We start from the raw sequence: 18,674 nt of genomic DNA on the forward strand, positions 1-18,674 counted from the left end.
ATTGCTTGGCTCAACAATTACAATGCGCTTGATGTAGTGGATGACGACTGCTATACCTCACTCTAATAAGATTACAAAAAGGTGGCTTCCCTTGATATTAACTTTTTTTGATTTTTTTGTCTTTTTAAACACTTGTTTCTAAAAGCCAGCAAATCCCCTAGCGTTTAATAGACAAGTATGTGGACAGAAAAAGGAAATCTCAAAGGTCTTTTTTTTTCTAACAAACCAAAGGTCAGGTCTCGCGGTCACTCTCGCCCACTGAGTAGAGCTCCCCAAGTCTTCTGAAGCGTGGACCCCACTCTCTAAGATAGTCATAGTTCTGGTCCGAGTCTGATGATGCCGTCTCCAGTGAGCTGAGGGAGCCAGCAATGGATCCACGGCCCTCGTATCCATAGATCTGAATGGAGTCATATGGCGGTGCTGTGGCGTCATTATCTGCCTCGTGGAGCCGCACGTTGATGAATTCGTCCACATCCACGCCGTTGGGGCCTGAGTGCTGTCCGGCTCGGGGCATGAACTGCAGGTCGGGCTTGATGTCCTTGCGTGGCAAGTAACCGTTGATGCCGTCTGGGTTCTGCAGTGTGGCGATGTCGAAGGCCTCCGTGTCCTCCTCGCCGCCTCCTTCGTCGTCGTAACGGATGATATTCTCTCTCACATCCTCATCATCCTTGATAATCAAAGGTTCATTCTTGTGTCTCCTCAAGGTGACAAATAGTACTACTATTACTGTGAGAAAGAAAGACAGAAAAAGGGAAGACACAAAGACGGAAACAAAGACAAAAAGAAGAAGTCCAGGTCAAGCTGTGGATTGTCAGTCAGTACAAATATATGAAGGTCATCATCCAGATTTGTAAATGGTATAATTCTGAAACAAAAATATACCTCACCTAACAGCAGTATGATGCAGGCCAGGATGGCAATGAGAGCTCCCATACTAAGGCCGATGGGTAAGACGTAGGCCTCCACGTTGCAAGACTGCACAATGCCGTCCTTGCTGCACCCACAGACCCGAATGGTCAGGGTGTTGGTGCTGCTCATTGGTGGATTCCCATTGTCTGTCACAATGATTGGCAGGAAGTACACCTCCTGTTTTTGTCGTCGGAAAGTGTCATGCTTGGCTAGAACACTGATTGAATTGTCTGTTGGAGAGAGGTAAAGACAGAGATGGACTTTGGTGAGAATGCGGTTGAAAGCCATTCATATTCATGGTGGCAGCACACTGAAGTCCCATATGTTAAATTGTGTTAAGATCAGTCCAGGGTGAGGGTAAACTCATTTCACATCAATCGTCACTGAGCGTTTTTAGCATTCTCGTATAGTGGTTGGATTTCAGCCACCTTCCCTTTTCTTGACAGTCCAATTTGGAAATTCTGAAGAAAGGCAAGTCCGATTTTGCGCTGCCTTTTGAAAGCCGGAGGAATGGAAGACCATGGAAGGCGACACTGACTTAGGAGATGGCACATGTCGACCCAGAAAGGTGCCAGCTGCTCTTTGATGGCACTTCTGTGAAACTGTCTGCTCATTAGCCGGCTCTCCCTACCCTGCTCAAATTATCAAACACTTGCATTCCCATAAGATTCTACTCCTGCTGATCTTATGGAAAATGTACAAGACTTCTGATAGTCTAACCTTTGCCTCACAGCAGGAGGTTACAATGTCATGAAGGGAGGAACATGGATCTGCTGATATATACGCTGTGGAGAGACAGGCTATGTTGAAACTGGCCGAGTTCACAGAGCAAACTCAGTAGAATGCCTCATGATAAAAAGTTTGCTTTGCACAATCTGTAATTGATGGGAACATATGCTCAGATTTATTTTCTCACGAGTGCTGCCACAAAGTGGTGCGCTTTGCTTTGCGAGTACCAATGTGTCCCATTTCATTTGGACCTCTCAGTAGTGCAAGTATCAATGACAGTAAAGCGTCACGGCTTGTCCTCAAATAAGGGTCTTCTTCTCTTTTTCTGGCAACTATTGATAACAAAAAAAAAATAGAATTAAACATTTCTTGCTACAGCTAGAAAACTGTTATGTCGATAACCTTCAAACAAATGAACTCACTCGAGTCTCTAGACTGCTTTTTTATTATCTTTTATATATTAGGGCACATTAACAGTGTTTCATCTAGTGACTGATGGGTTCTGATGAAAACACTGTGTACATTGAAATATTAATTCTCACCATGAGAAAAGAAAAGGCTCATTTGAATAAGCCTTGTGCTATGAATAATGCAAAATGTGGGAGGCTCCAAATGACAGGAGTGACAGCAGAAGTGACACTAACAGTCTGACAACTTTCCGAACTTCAGGAGTCCCTCAAGATTGTGAGTGACTACACACAGTTCATTTATAAATGCCAAACAAGTAGGACTTAAACGCCACTTATTAACATAATACCAATGGATTGGAAGAAGCATACAAATGCTCACTATTGTGAAGGTGAATTTTAATCAATTCCTGCCTACCAATGGATGAATATTACAACCTCTTACCACACTAAGTGTTTCTGATTTCTTTACACCACTCAGTGAGTGCATGTGGTAACATCTGCAGCTTTATTGTGCAAGTTCAAATTGAAGTGGTGCAGTTTTCCATGTGAATGCCAAACATAAACATGAATAATTGCTCTCATGTGTTCTTATTTTTCAACCACTCAAACTGCTTAAGAGTATGTGCTGATGCCATACTAGATATTCAGTGAGAAACTTTTCCATTCTAAAAGTTTTCCTTTTTGCAGTCAAAAATAATTAGAAATCCTAATTTGCCTTCCAACCCTCTGACCAGGAAGGCTGGGGTACTTTACAATTTTTTCTTTTGCGACACTAACACAATTAAAGCAAAGCTATGGAAAACGTAACAGAAAAAAAGACTATACCAATTAAAATGTTATTTGAGTTATAGTGATATTTGCAGGATGTGTATGGCACCAAACTTTTGGTTCAAAGACTGATTTACAGCACGGACACGAATGTGGTGCCTTCACGAAACTAAGAAATGTCTCTCTTCTGTCTTTTGGTGCCAATCACAAGCCTATGTGCTGTAAAAGAGACAAAAATAATCCACTTCTCCTTCAAAATGAGTCATATTAGCTTTTACCACACAGCAGCCACTGTTGCCACAAGTAACAATTACAGGAAAATGCTAAAGGCTGGAAAATGTTGCTACATTAGCATTAGTAGGGACGAGTCATTGTCACTGACTCAGTAATGTCAGTCACAGAGGACAGATTGGCTCTCAAGGATTTTCAGGTTTTCATGAAACTTGGTGGAAGAATGTGGTATTGGTCAGGCAAGAAACCATTACATCTGGTTGTGGACCCTGAGCAGGAGTGGGCCCTAGGAATTTGTAGTTTTTTTTAAGTTGTCACTGTTTCCCAAAGGACTAACTGTTGAAGAAAAAAAATCTGCCACATTTAGGAGATAATTTATAGTTGAGTGTGTAGCTTGATTAAAATGTAAAGATTCTGTTTGGCCTATGCATAGGTTTTCTCTCTAGTGAGTGCAAATCATGTCACTAATGAGTTCATTTTTCAATTTATACAAGGGAAGTTGTTTCATTTCTGGCACACTGTTAGCACTGACAATGGAATACTCTCCTGAATGCGTACACACCAGACTCCTCAATATCTTGTGCTAAAGCTGGTCAGAATCTCAGAAAATGCCCCCCCCCCCCGAGGGCAACCCCCTAACCTCTTCATTGTGCGATCCCTACAATTAGATTGATCATCGCCAAACAACGGCAGCACACAGAGGTTCACAGGCACCTGCCGCTCTTCAATGAAGTGTCTCCCACAGCTGCCCGTTCAGATAGAAATAGACACTGAAGTGCTGGGGGGTATGGTACGATGGGCTTCTATCCTCTGTTTGGAATTAGCGCTAAGTGGTTATTGGTGGTATGTAATATACAGAGCTGAACCACAACACATCATTACTTTGGTTTCAGGCAAGTGAAAATACGAGGTTTTGTTCAAACTAATGCAGAGCTGCGCTACGGCCTACTAGTGAATTTGTTTGTCTGTAACCTCATTTTAGGAAACTATTAAATGGCCTTTAACAAAGGGCAGGGTTCAGGAACCTTCTTGTATTTCCAGGGTGATCCAGCAAATCTGAGCATGTTATGTCATTACAGCGTTTCATTTTTGACTCAAGATTTTCTGAAAAGGTTTTTGTATGTTACAGGAAATAGATATTTTTCCTATAATCATCGCTTTATGTCTCAGATGGGGTTTCAGTATACCTAGCCAAGGCTATTCTTTGCATTCCCTGCAGTTATTACACCTCTCCTCCTACTCGCTAATGTACCTATATATAAAGGTTTTTGGTTTTTGTCTAAAGACACGTAGTCAAGTTGATGACCTGATTTTTAAGGACTCCTTCCTCCTCCTGCAGTAAGTTAGCCTGCAGGCTCTGTGTCGAAACAGAAGGCCAGTACCATATGAAGACTTCTTGCCTTGAGCTGAAAACATTACACAACGTCATGATGAACACACAGCCTGTTTCAAAGCATTGTATGGAGAGGGTTGCAGGAGAATAGGAATTGGATGAACACAAGAGGGAAACGGCAAGTAAACCGATGAGAGTATTTAGTAGATAAATTTAGTACCATCTGCCATGCTGCAACAGCTCGTAGGAAGTCATCCTACATTGAGCTGCAAGACTACCAGGAGAAGCCATTTGGATCCCATTCATTTAGTTTCCCTCAAAACGCACTGGGGAGTAAAAAGAAGCCGGTGTCCAGACAATTTCACATCTGCTAATTGTGAGCTACACTGATCCACCAGATTTCATCTCCAGTACGGCTAACATGCCGCGGGTTAGAGATTGGACTGGAAAGCCATTTGAGAAATTTAGAGAAACTTCAGTCATTCTGCCACAAAAGAGCTGCTGCTGCTCCGTGTTCCTTGTTTCTTTTGTCTCCCACCTTGGTTGTTTTTGATGGTGAAGTTGGGGTTGTTGAGCATCTCCGGGACGAGACGGTAGTCAAAGTAATGGCCTTGTATCGGGTCGTCTTTGTCCACTGCGCTGACAGTCTGGATCACCTGTGTTGAAAACAGAGAGACCAGGAGATTTACAGAGGAGGATTCAGAGCCATTAGAGGAGGCAGCCTATTCATTACTTTGTTTTTGCCACCCAGGATTGCCTCAGTGTAATACTGGGCTGGATCACACCCGATGAAATATATGCCCTATTCATTCCTGGAGTTTGAGATTATTATCAATGAGGTCCTGTCTAGTCTGGCACACTTTCCAGCTCCTGGCTCTATCTGTTAATCTGTCATCATAGGTCTTATCGGGCCGTATGTCTTTATGATTGATTGGAAATTAGAATTCAGGCCCTGCAGGACAGTTTCTCTTTTTTCAGCTCCTCCTTTTTTCCCCTCCACCTTTCAATAAAGCTCCCTATTGTACGTACGCAGGTCCCCTGAATGAGGTCGATTGATGAGAAGGAGAATGCTAAGTACTTATCCAGGAATTTTGGCTAAGGGAAGTATTGTGCCATCTGGAGGAAGACATGAAAGACAGTCTTGAATTATGATCCACTCTGATCAATCCTGACTGCTCTCATTCCCCCTTTGCTCTGCGCACACTGTGTCAGGGGAGGACTGTTGCAGGGAAACAGGACCGCACTCCCACCTCTGTAGTTTCCCAGTGAAATAAATAGGCTATAATTCACTGTGGCCAATCATTAGAGGGGAGGAAAGAGAGCAAAAGAAAGGAAGAGAGAGAGAGCAGAGGAGAGTGATAGATCACTTACCTGTCCGGGTTTTCCATTTTCACACAGAAAGGCCTCGTATTCAGTGGCAAATTCAGGGGCATTGTCGTTTATGTCCATAACTCTGATGGCAACAATTGCCCTTGATATCTGACTGTGATTTCCTATAGATAGATAGATAGATAGATAGATAGATAGATAGATAGATAGATGAGGCAAAAAAGACAAAGATAAAAAGACAGTGAGCAAAACATATAACTGGGAGAAAAGTATACAAATAAAAACAAGGTTACACACGAACTCCCAGGTAAACTCTGTGACCTAGTTTTAATTTCCTTTATTTTCCATCTTTATTTCTCCCTTCATTTCCTGAGCTGATGGGAGGACAGATGATAAGCCACATCAATCTACGTTTCAGCTGGTATCAGCGATGCAAAACAGGATCCGAGTCAACCGAAAAGAAGAGGAGGGAGAGAGAGAAAAAAAAATCCATTCAAAGTGCCTTTTGAAAATCCCCTGTACACTGCGATGTTTAAAACATGAGGGTTAAAACATGCATATGAATGAGTCATTGGTAACTGAAGTTTAAAAAAGACAATAAAAGGCTATTTAGTTAGATTAGATTAGTTGATTGGAATTATTCATCGGGGGTAATTGACAGTCCCTTTCGAGAGTCCACATAAACTGCTGTATTTATTAATCAGAGGTGCCAGATGCCAACTTTTAAAGCAATTATCAATTAATGTGGACACAACAAGGCTGAGTCACTACGCTGGTAAGGTTTTATGTAGGGCCATGCAGACACATTATAAGACTTTATATGACATGTGATGACCGTAAACACATTGTTTTGATGTTCTGGACATAAACCTATGATCTCCTAAGGAGGGAGGCTCTCAGATGGAAAACAGGCGATATTTAATCAAATTAATCTGAATGGCCATAGGGTTTAAAACTGGTTTGAAAACTAAACAGTGTTAATATGGTCATCATAAAAAACAATTTCCTATAATCAATTGAAAAGTTGTTTGAAGGCCTCATATTTATCTAAGATATCCTAAAATAAAAGCGGAGGGAGAAGAGAAGAGCAAATGGATGCCAGTGTATCTGCTTGACAATGCCATATAACTGTATTTCTCTTACAAGCAAATAGTCATGTTCTATTTTTCTCCATTTGAATAAAAACAACACAGGCAGACAAGATGTCCCGGGAAACAGAAGACCTCCAGCGGACCTGGCGACGGGTTGAAGAAGAGGTAAGCAGTGAGGGGAGTGGAAATTGACAGTCTGATAGACAGCGTGGATGGATTAGGGCAGAGGGAGAGCGCGAGACCGAGTCCAACCCTCTGCAAAAGTGACTTTTCCCCCAGCAGCAGCAGACAGGGAATAGAATCTGATTAGTCAGATGTCAACTGATGCGAGGCGGCAGAACGCATCCCCCGTTTGGGTGGCAAATGGCATCGGGACAGAGCTGGGGAACACATCTATTCCTCTTCACGCCAGAGAAGACACCGGCTTCCCCTCCCCGCTTGGGAAGAAAAGCAAAACTGCCATATTTATTTTGGCAAATTCCTATTAGGTGTTCCCGGAGACGCCACTATCTCCAGCCACAGTTACTTTGCCAGGAGGCATGGAAACGCATTTTAAATGTACGGGTGCAAGACATGACGAGGCATCCGGCTTATCAAACGAGACGCGTTCAATTCCTCCAACGGGCAGCTACGATGGCGGGATTTGTCTGCGCTGCACGGCCAACAAATACTGTTTGGGCGTCCATTTGTGCTGACAATTAATCTGTGTTTCCTACGATTAAGGAAGGAAAGGCATTGATATAGGATGAGACAGAGAGATAAGGAGAGAGAGAGATAGAGCGGAAAAGGACAGTGGCAAGAGAAGTTACAAGCTGTGTAAATTCCTATTCCAGTAGCCTTAAGGGGTACATTAAGCTTTATCACGACATACAGCCCCCCCGAAACAATCTGTATGCAAATAAAGCCTTACATATGGTCTGAGCGGTTGTATGTGGTGGCTGGGGCTCTGCCGGCAAGATTTTCTACGTAGTCAGTGAGTTTTGCGGGTTCGCAGATGTTCTTTAATCTGTAATGGATGCTGGCATTGGGGCAATCCACTCCGGAGCATGTCTTTAAAGCTGTTTATTTGATACGTCTTAATGTTCTTGCACTTCCACAAATTGACTACTGAGCTGTTTAATTCAATCAAAACTCAGCAAATTAACGTATTTAATGCCTCCGTGGACTCAAATGCTAATTGTTTGTGCCACACTCTTGGAGCGATTAAAAAGGGGGCTGGTTTACAAAGCGCCGCACTCAACAGAGGATTGTGTGCAGCAGGTCAGTGATTCCTTTGACTGAGCCAAACCACGGAGTAGCTCAGAGGAAGAGGATATCGCTCCGTTTCCTCCTGCAGCTCTCGATTTTTTAAAACATGCGTGCCAACGAATGTCGGCCGCGCGCTGATTTCCAAAATAGGACATTACAATTCATGAGGAACCATGTGCGCAGCAGGGTGGGAGAGCAGCTTTAGTCTGAGGTTACTTACTGACTTCTGTGGCGGTTACTGTGATGTTGTGCCACATGTCTGTCTCTCGGTCCAGCGGCTTGGCCAGCGTGATCTTCCCGTCGTCCACGTTGATGTTAAACTGGCGCTCCAGGTCCGTGTGCCGATCGATGAAGTATCTGCAAAGACAACAGATCAACTGAAATTTGAGCCAAAACTCGTTCCCGCGAAGCATCTTTAGTCGGACCCTCGGGGGCTAACAGGCCCACATCCATCAGGAAGAACCTATAGATTAGTGCAGATTTAAAGAGTGGGAAATCAATGATTATCATCTGAGGAACAACAGGCTTCACATGAGCAGCAGGGGGCATTAGAGCCCGATTAGGTCCAAGAAGCCCCCCCCCCTCCCCCCGTCTCAATCATATTGACGTCCCCTTCCTGCAAAAAAAAAGACCACTCGAACATGTCATGTCAGGGTGAGAGATGGGGTGTTGTTAACCCTGTTTGGGCTCTGTCAACACTCAATGGCTCCCAGAGGCTTTGCATTAATGAGTTAGGACAGCATTGTGTGGAATGGGTGTGTATGTGTGTGTGTGTGTTCATGTGCCTGTGTGTGTGCGTGCGGGTGAATGTAATGGAAATGATTCAGTGACTGTCATGTGTGACCTTGCATAACAGGAGACAAAATTATTGTTATCTTTTTGCATTTTATATGTACTTGTCAATAAGGCAGCTCATGTTTGAAATGATTAAAACAGTTTCAAAGTCAAATAAAAAAAAAAAATACATCTTCTCTTGATTCTATTTCTGTGCGACCCTGCCTGTGACACACGGATTCTTTTTTATTACATGTTTTTGGAGACTTGTACGGTCTTGAAAATATGGTGGCAAGACATAAAACTACCCTGTAAGAAACTCCAGCAGCGGGCATGAAATTGGAATGCACATAAAAGGGAATTTTCCGATGCAACTCGAAGCTGTGAAATCGCTCTTTCATGTTGCAGCACGCGCAGCGCCAATTCTTGGGACGAGCCCACACAAAAACGGACTAAAAAAAGAAATCTGTCATTACGGGTCACCTTTGGTTTCACACATTTCATTAGCCTTTATGTGCGGCTGTCACAAACATCCTACTCGACCAAAACACAAGGACGCTGTGATTCACGTGAGCTAATTACACCCGTGTGGCGCACGAGTGTTTCCGTACCTCCAGGACAAACTGTCCCTGTTCCTCTCTCTCTCCATCGCGCTCGGTCTGGCTCGCTTTCACATCCTCCCTCACAATCTCTCCCCCTCTTACTCACTAACAGAAACTTTTCTTTTTTCTTCTCCGTCCAGCTGGGTCTCAGGCTTCTACCCAATTCAATCACCCCATCCATTTTATTCCTTCTTTTTTTGTCAGACCAGACCCTGCTCCCCGCACGCAGACATCCCTCAGCCACCAGGCGCCCTGCTCACCCTGTCTCCCTTCCCTCCTAACTCTGGGTCGCGCACCAACTCGCAGTGGAACCGCTCATCCCTATCAGTGCCGACCTGTTGGCAGACGCCCTGGAGTATTTATATTAGAGAAAGAAGAGAGAGACAGGGAGGACGGAAAGCCATACAGAGAGGTGAAGAGGGAGAATAGAGAAAGAGCAACAGAAAAAGACAAAGTCACAACAACAACAATTGATAGGAAGGCGAGTGCTGCTTGGTGGGGAATGAAATAAATAAACCGCTGGCCCAGATTCCAATTGTTGGGGAGATGTACCGAGCCGTGACATTTCCATTTTTGAGATGAAATGGTGTAAAATCCTCTAGACGCCGGGCTGGGAGAGGTCCACGAGGACCCTCCCCCCCCTCCTTTCTCTTTCTCTCCTGCCCTGCAGACGCAGAGCACTTTCAAGACAGGCAGACAGCAGCAAACCACCTGGGAGCAGCCTCTCTCCTGCAGACAGAGTGGATCCCAGTCAGACTCTGACAGCCTCACGTGGAAGCGGGAGACAGACCCTGAAATGTTCTGCCACCTGTCACTCAAACTGACAACGCGATGTGAAAAGAATTAAAAGCAAATAAAAAAAAAATGATATCCAGCACTGTGTACGTGCACAGCGTTTCCTGAGTGTGATGTGTGCAAATGCGTGCGTGTGTCCGTGTGTGTGCGTGTCTGTACTTTTCACGAGCCTTTAAACGGCATTGGACTGACCTCGAGTCTAACAGTTAAACATCACGTAGACTCTGTTTGTGCCAAATATTTCACAGCAGAGTACCTCTGATGCAACTGGCATCTAGGAACAGTCTGCCTCCATAAATAACAAACATAATATGCTGCCCAGAGTGCGTCAGTGTGACATAAAGTCTTCCGTGCATAAAAAAAACTAAAGTATAGGCTGTAATCAGGGAGATTGCTCTTCTGTTTTTATTCTTTCATTTATGATTCTATGTGACATTGCATTGATGTGGTGTCTGAGCACTGCCTTTGACACAGATGACTTGTCACTCAAACCGTGACCAGGAAATCTTCTCTGTTGGAGTATTGGTGCTCTTTGGTGGCTATCGAAGGTTTTCTCATCACATTGGGTATTGAGAGGTTTTCTCCACTTTCTCACACAATCCATCAAACACCAGAAGTTATGGGGCGTGAGCTGCCGCCCCAATGAGGCTACACGCCGGTGCAGCGGCCCAGTTTCGATTCCGACCGGCGGCCCGGTGCTGCATGTTGTCCCCAACTCTCTCTGCCACCCTTTCGCCGCTGGCTCTCTCAAGATATAATCCAAAAGCCCCCAAAAAAGATGTAGTTATAGAAGTTATAGCCGCCATTGCTGTTGCTTCTGGCACATGCTTATCACACAAAGCAACAGTGAGCTTGTATGATGACTCCATTCAACATGTACACAGATATCTTTGTTTTCCTCACTTAAAACGCTGGTTGCTTGTTGACCAGATGGCCAAACGCAGAGGAAAACATTGGTTGATTTTTTTAATTATAATTAAATACAATTTTAAATGATCACATGATGAACCAATCATGAGCACAACGACACAGTGACAATCCATAACCATAAGCACTACCAAGGAAACCCTGAATTAACAGACATGCTTATATCTGGTCAGATTGATTAATATCAGGAAGAGACAACGGCTTCTAATTTGCTTAAAGGAGGCACGAGTGTGATTGCTAACACGTTTAGCATCAGTTTAAACTCCAGCTGTATGATCTGTATTCAAGGTATAAAAAACAAAGGTAACTTTATAAATTTATAAACCTCATTGGATGACTGGTATCATGTTTAGTAAGAAACTGCCGAATTAGAGGCCAGTGTCAATATGAGTTTCCAGAAACATAAGATACAATATTTGCATTAATAACCCTTCATGTTTTTCTGTTAAAACCACATGAGCAAATGAAATGCATTACAGTTCCCTACGATTCAGGTTAAATGCATCATGGGACATGTATTTTGTTTGGATCTTTCGGGCTGTCTGCGCTCACAAAAGTTTCAGAAATTGCGGTTCTGACATCGTCTGACAACCTGAGTGAGGTAAGTGACATTGAAGCGAGTACAGCTGGAGCAGCTACCGGGATCAAAACAATGAAAACGACTCAGATTCAGACGAGCGTCAACGCGCCCGCTGAGCCGCTCGCCCAGGCCCAGGCTGAGAGACGTGTGTGAGGAGGAAGGTTCTGCTGAGTAAGAGCCAGTATCACTGCAAGAGAGAGGTAGAGACTGACCTGATGCAACACTGTTACACGATCACTAAATTGTTTATTTCTCAGCCTTTGATGTTGCTCTACGTTTCGGACTTTAGGACCCAAAATGGATCCAGGACAAAGGCTTATAGATCCCATGAAGAAAAACTAAATATTCTCAGGTTTACAGTTGTTCTGGTCAACAGGTAGACAGGATGACAGAAAATCCAAACCTTAAAAGACGAAAGAACAGGGAGCTAAACAGAAGCATGAGGTCAAACTGAGGAGAAGAACTGACAAAAAAGGACCAGGAGCAGAGAGACCAGATACACAAGGGAGACAGATGTAATTGGACATGGGTGAAACCTATCAGTACGAGGGCAGACGATCGAAAAGCAGAAAAACTAGACTAAGACAGCAAGTTCAACAACGGACAGATACACAAGGTAAGTATGATCAAGAGGCTGCCGATCACACCAGAAGCTGATAGTTACGGGAAAACATCTAAACAACAAAAGATGTTTGTTTAATACAAATTTAAATGAACTCATATTTTAGGAGGTTGTGTATCAGTAGCAGACAAGAGTTGATTAAAAAACTTGGATTGTATAGTACACACTAGGGATGCTGTAAGTCAGTCAGAGTTGGGGATGCTGAGATATAGTATATATAGAATATTCACTTATTACTAATAATTTCAATGACCAACATTTTATATCAGATATCATTTTTAAGGCCCTTTTTACCGACAATTACCAACAAAAATCCACGATCCTTTCAGTTCAAGTCATCTACGTCACATTTGTGCATCAAATAGGTTCCACAAAAAATCGAATAGTATACAAAATAAAAATTGGTTGATGTTAGGCATGTAGAGAGTTTTTAAAAATGATTTTTGAAAACCCTTTTACCCTCGCAGCCCCCTCAGCTAATGAGTAGATTCAGTGGAAGCAGATTAACAAAACTCCTGAGCGTATTAAATTGATTAGAGGTGTGTTTCACGGCTTGTAAATTTCTATTTCCATTAGTGAAAAAATATAATTTTTTCCTTTTTCTTCCTTTAAACATTACATTTAAAATTGTGGAAAAATGCGGAAAAAATAAAGTCAGTAGTGCTCTCTGGTGGTGAAATTCTAAAATAAATATAAAATAAACGTTTTTCGTACATTTGTATTTGTGTCTATCATATGTGCTTTCATATTTAAACATTGCACAATATCAACCAAATGTATTGCTCAGGCTCCAAAGTACGAACCATTGATTGAACTGCTGTTGCAGTCGTTCCGCATGTGTGTGACAGCGGGTGCTGGGTTTTGTGTCCGTTACAGTTAAATGTGTGCGTCTGAATGACTGAGTGCCTGTGCAAGCTCGGGAAAGAAGAGGTGAAAAGCTCAAGAACAAGTGGGGGTTTTTTTACACAGAGAACAAAATGCCTGTGTGACATTGCTACTTGTTATTAGGTCAGTGATTCCTCTGGGAGCATCACTGATGTAGAACTAATTTTTGCCGTCCCCTGAATGCTGACCAGTGGTGGTTTAAAGATACTTTTTATTCAAGTTGAATCTCAGGCCTTTTTTTATCAGGGCGGGGATTTTCCTTGAGAGTTCGAAGTAACAATAAGATTATCAAAAGACAAAAATCTGCACGGCGGAATATGGGCCCCCGTGCCTCCCTGACATTAAATTTCCATTCATCCCAAAGCCATCGCTTTTACATGAGTGCTTGTATTACCATGTGCAGTATGTTAGCTGTCAGCTGTGCTAAAACAACATGAGAAAGCCTTGCAGAAAGAAACAAGCTTTACAGAATTCTATTACATCCCCACAGATCCAAACAATAAAAAAGAAACGAAGAAGGAAAGAGAACAAAAACAAAGCCGTAAACACAAAAAAAAATTTAATTCTGGCACTGCTTGTCAAATTATCAATATTTTGGAATAAAGAATAGAGCCGCAGCTATTCCATGAAATCCAGCCTGTTCGTGCCAGACAGCTCCAGTGACTGCCAGATGTCACATTGCTTTTTATTTGTGATCAGTCAGGTAGAAAACGACAGAGCACAGGCTCCAGAGAGAAGCAATACTGACGGAGTAATTCATGGAGTGCACCTGAAATGTTGTTGGTTGGATGCATTAAGTACAGCTAAGGGGCTGTTTGTCTCCAGAGTGCAGAGGACACGGGAGCCCACCAGAGCATTCGCCCCGAGTGGTTTTTTCAACTCAGACTGGTTTGGTCTGGTCCGGCTGGAGGGGCTGATTGAGATGGGAGAGCGATTCTAATCAGAGCGCCCAACTTGAGAGCTTGTCCAGATGGTGATCAGCTCACAGTGATGCTGCTATTACTGCCACCACTCCTTCACTTTCGATCTATTCTGCAGCTTGCTTTATGGCAGGCCCTTCTCCCTCCAATTTTTTAAGCACCAAGTAGAAGATAAAAGAGAGAAGGAAAAAAAAGCTGAGAAAAAGGACAGAAGGGAGGGAAGACGACAATTGCCGGATGATTAGTTTAATTTTCACCTACTACAAGTGTAAAGACCAGCAGCCTGCATGTGCTGCTACTGCTGTTTCCTTGACAAACCTTTAAAAAATATATAAAGGCCTATCACTGATGAAGTTAACAGTTTCACAGCCAGAAGGTTTATTTTCAATAGTACAGCAGTGTTTATGTATTTAGAGCAGCAGCAATAAGATGGTCATCTAAAAGCACAAAACAAACATTTCCAAATGATTACAAAATCCTGTAATTCTTTCCTATAATTTTGAATAAAAATGTATTTGCAGCTTCTCCAGTTGGAAGATTTGACAAGCTTTTAATTTTTTGTACAATATGTATCACATATTGGTGGTTGACTGAATTTTAAATAAAACATTTTTAGCTTGAAAGAAAATAAAAAACTGTGTTGCCTCAGCTAAAGAATTCTTACCTAAGTCCAACTGTAGCAATATCAAGCTTACTTCATTTGAAAATAATTTTTTCTAGCCATACTGGACTTTTCTTTTTAAGTTAAAAAAAGTGTCGTTGAACAGTGCGTCAGGTCGAACAAATGAAAACAACTTTCACTCTGGGGAAATTGTGAGTTTCACAATTTTTTGATGGTTTATAGAACAAATTATTCATAGAATACTCAAAAAAAACAAAACAAGATTGTTCAATAATGCATTTAATTGTTAGTTCCCTGTGTGTTCAACAAACTAAGTTTGTAAAGTATAAATATTTGGTTTATTGACTGGCAGAGTTTAAACTAGATTCTCCATTATTTACTACATTCTTGTGTGCTTGTAAGAGGCCTTATTGAGGCTGCAGCCTTCTGCTGGCCAGTATATGTGCAGGATTAAAATCTTCCAGACTGTAATCATTTTATCACCCGAGAGCTCAGAGTTAAAGCCCGGCCCCAAGTAAAAATCAAACAGTCTTTTGGTGAGGGTGATGCATCATATTAAGCCCTTCATGACAATAGTTTGTTTCATCTCATCCCCCCACAAAGAACACACTTGACATCTGTGATAGATCACGCTCATTTTGAAGATTAGCAAGGGGGGGGGGATTGAGGGTCTGGTAAAAATAAAAAGAGAAAATCACAAAGATAAAACAATTTGTTGTGACAATATACAAACTGGCAAGTACAAGTCTGGTTGTGTGTGTTATCTCTAGGCAGTTATTTTGTCTGACGATCAGCAGTTTTCACTGGAGCTGGCAGTTTGCTAAAGCAACATTCTATTAGTTACTTCTTTTCATTCATTGTCTTTCTCTTGGAGAATGCAATTGAAAGTTTGAGAATGCAGCTTCATTTAAAAAAAACGCAACAGCTCTTTAGCACATTTAGAAAAAAAGTCTCTATTCTGTTTCTGCAGTGAATTCATTCAGGGCCTGACAGTCGCGCAAAGCCCCTGAGCTCCAATTCATTCTGAAAATAACAACCCCTCCAAAAAAATTATAAAATTGGTGATTAAAAGCATAATGAACACTGAGTGTTAAGTGAATGACCTCAGGAAAAAATTGTAATAAAAGGAATGGAGAGAATAAGACTGTCACAAAAAGAAAAATAACTTGGTGCATTGAACCACCTATGACTCAGTTTGCTCTGTAACAAGCTCAGAACATTTAACAAGTGCCAGGATATGGCAGGATGTTGATATCTGGACAGTTTCCTAGCAGAGAGTGTGTGCGGAGAACATGTCAGCAGGAGGCTGCCGTCTGTATTCACACTCATTCATTATTTAGTCGCATTTTTTTGTCAATAATGATGCACTGAAGGAGGATAACAAGAACGAACACAAACATAACAGCTAATACTGCACATTCAGAAGAATACATGCTATTTTGAGATGATCAAATTTAATGATGCACTTGGAGTTAACAAAAGTTATTTTCTAAAAGTGGTTACGTTCGCTTTGTCTCTAAAACACTTGCATCGACAAACACGGGAGCGCGGGGACATGATATAAGAATAGAGAGGGGGCAGAAGATGTCATATGTGAAATAGATGAAACATTTCTCTCTTTAATGGGGGCGGGACATTGTGCAACCTCGGGGCTGAATTCCTCCTGGCAATCTCATCACTAAACATGAGGATGCCACCAGAAAAAGAAATTTAAAAAAAAGAAAAATAGCGTAAAGCGAACCAGCCCTGCTCTACAGCATCGGCCAATCTGTGAAACCCGGCCCGCTCTCTGCTCGCCATGCAATTACACACAACCTGTTGAGTGTTGTCCCGGGAATGCGGTCAGCAAGTCGCTGGAGAATTAATGAAATGCCAAGATGGAGGGAGAGAAATTGCCTGTATAACCTATCCTCAAGGTGCCCTTGTGGTATTTCCGAGAATGAGTCACACAAGAGGAGAAAACAGCAGGGCCGGTGACACAGTGCAGGAGAAAGTTGTGCTGCCTTCAACTCATAATCTTTTGTCTTTTTTTCCCCTCCCTTTTGTACATCTGTGGAAATAAGAGCACTCATGGAGTCACTTCCTCACTGCCAAAGACACAAAGCACAGTCTCCAAAGGTCACGGGTGGGCACGAAGGGATTTAATTGCATGCCTCAGTGTCGAACCTTTTATTATAACAACTCATTATAGACTGAAAAGACTAATTTGTTAACCTATTCTCTCCATCACTTCTTAGAGTTACACTAAAGAGCTTCTTTCCCCATCTCAAGTTCTGCATTGCTCTGGTCAATGAATAGCAAATGGTTAATGAGGAGAGTGGAGTGTTTCTCAGAAGCCTCGCGGGTAATGACGTTCACACAGCGTTCATACCTGACGAGGCTCCCCGGGCCGTCCGGGTCCCTGGCGGTCACTGTGCCTATGACCGTGTTGATGGGGGCATTCTCATTCACCTCCAGTAGGTATATTGGTTTGGAGAAGACTGGAGGCTCGTCGGAGTCTTCCACCACGATCTTCACCGTCGCGGTGTCTTTGAAGGGGCCGCTGCTGCCGCTGCTGGGCTCTGTCTGCATGTTGCCGGCCTCCACTCGGAGTGTGTACGCCCTCTTGGTCTCGTAGTCTAAAGGCTGCGTGTGGGGACAAACACAGGAACGACACATCACACACATGTAATATTCCGAGAAGATCGTCAGTATGTACAGATCAAACACATGAGCAGCTCATAAACTATGATGCTTTGTTATAGATTACAGGGTCACTCCACAGATTTTACACAACATTTTCATGACATTTTAGCGGATCCTGTCACCATAATAACCTTAAATCAGCTTGAGAGACGACAAAAGGAAGAAAGAAGAAGAAATCCTGTGATCTTCCCTAGCTATTTGAGAGATCTGGGTGATCACCAGACAGGAAGGATGTAAGGAAAGACACTTTCAAGTTTCATTCAAGTAAGATCTGGTTATTTTGAAGTTTGACCCTCTCTATGGGGCCACAGGTAGGGAAGGATCTTGGTCTCTTTCTGCTTTGATGGAAAAGATTCTCAGGCTGGTCCACCATTATATAACCAACATAAATAAAGTGGGAAAAGTTATGAGATTATTCATTTCTATAAACAGTTTCTTTGTGTGAATATGCAAAGTCTGGAGGATAATGACAAAAACGTTTCTGGCCCGGAAGCCGTTGGGTTACTGTTTTAGTTTGACCAATCACGTTTGATCAGGCTTTGGTTGCTCGCAGGTAATTAGACTGTGTGGACTGGGACACAACTACTACTGGCTTTTTGATATAGTAACAAGCCAAAATGGGACCTGGACCCAAAACACCAACAAAGACTATCGCTGTTTGTTGTTTGTGTAGAGAGACGTTTGATACAACGTTGTTGGACGGTAAACAGTGTACGGAACAAACAGAGTCTCGGCCTGGATACCTGCTGTCTACATCGGAGGCCCCGAAACAACAAGGCCGATGCACACCATCAAACACACAGTGGACAGGTGCGTGGGAGTCAAAGAACATGGTGGTGAGAGAAGAGGAAACCTGCACACTGTCCTGTTCTTGCAAAAAAACGTTATTAAGTGTCCAGCGTTTCAGTCCACCTTTGGTTTACCTGATGAAGGTCCACAGGGCCAAAAAGCTTTACACTTAATAACTTTTTTTTGAAAGTACAGAACAGGGTGAGGGTTTCCTTTTCTCGGAGGCCCCAACATATTGACAGTTGCCACCACAGACCTATTTGTCAGCAGATGATAGGTGATAGATTGTAAGATCACAGTAAGACAATGCTTTGGGACTACACTGTACGTCTGGTATTGTTTCTGAAAATGCTTCTATATACTTTTTTTTATGAAACAGCTAACGGAGTAGTTTTTACAACTAAATAAGACTTTACGTGGTACCA

At 42.6% G+C, this 18,674-nt stretch overlaps 1 protein-coding gene across 1 annotated transcript in view; it reads right to left on the bottom strand.

Moving 5' to 3' along the window:
- Positions 1-232: 232 nt before the first annotated feature.
- The window catches only part of cdh8 (cadherin 8), an 86,916-nt gene continuing 68,474 nt past the window's right edge, over positions 233-18,674 (bottom strand). Inside the window, exons 6-11 of the mRNA XM_053419625.1 lie at positions 17,147-17,400; positions 8,269-8,405; positions 5,752-5,873; positions 4,919-5,036; positions 888-1,139; positions 233-726 (exon numbers count right to left, since the gene is read on the bottom strand). Coding sequence (XP_053275600.1) covers positions 233-726; positions 888-1,139; positions 4,919-5,036; positions 5,752-5,873; positions 8,269-8,405; positions 17,147-17,400 — 1,377 coding nt within the window. The remainder of the gene's footprint in view (positions 727-887; positions 1,140-4,918; positions 5,037-5,751; positions 5,874-8,268; positions 8,406-17,146; positions 17,401-18,674) is intronic.

Source organism: Pleuronectes platessa, chromosome 1 (assembly GCF_947347685.1).
Source record: "Pleuronectes platessa chromosome 1, fPlePla1.1, whole genome shotgun sequence".
Taxonomy (NCBI): Eukaryota; Metazoa; Chordata; class Actinopteri; order Pleuronectiformes; family Pleuronectidae; genus Pleuronectes; species Pleuronectes platessa.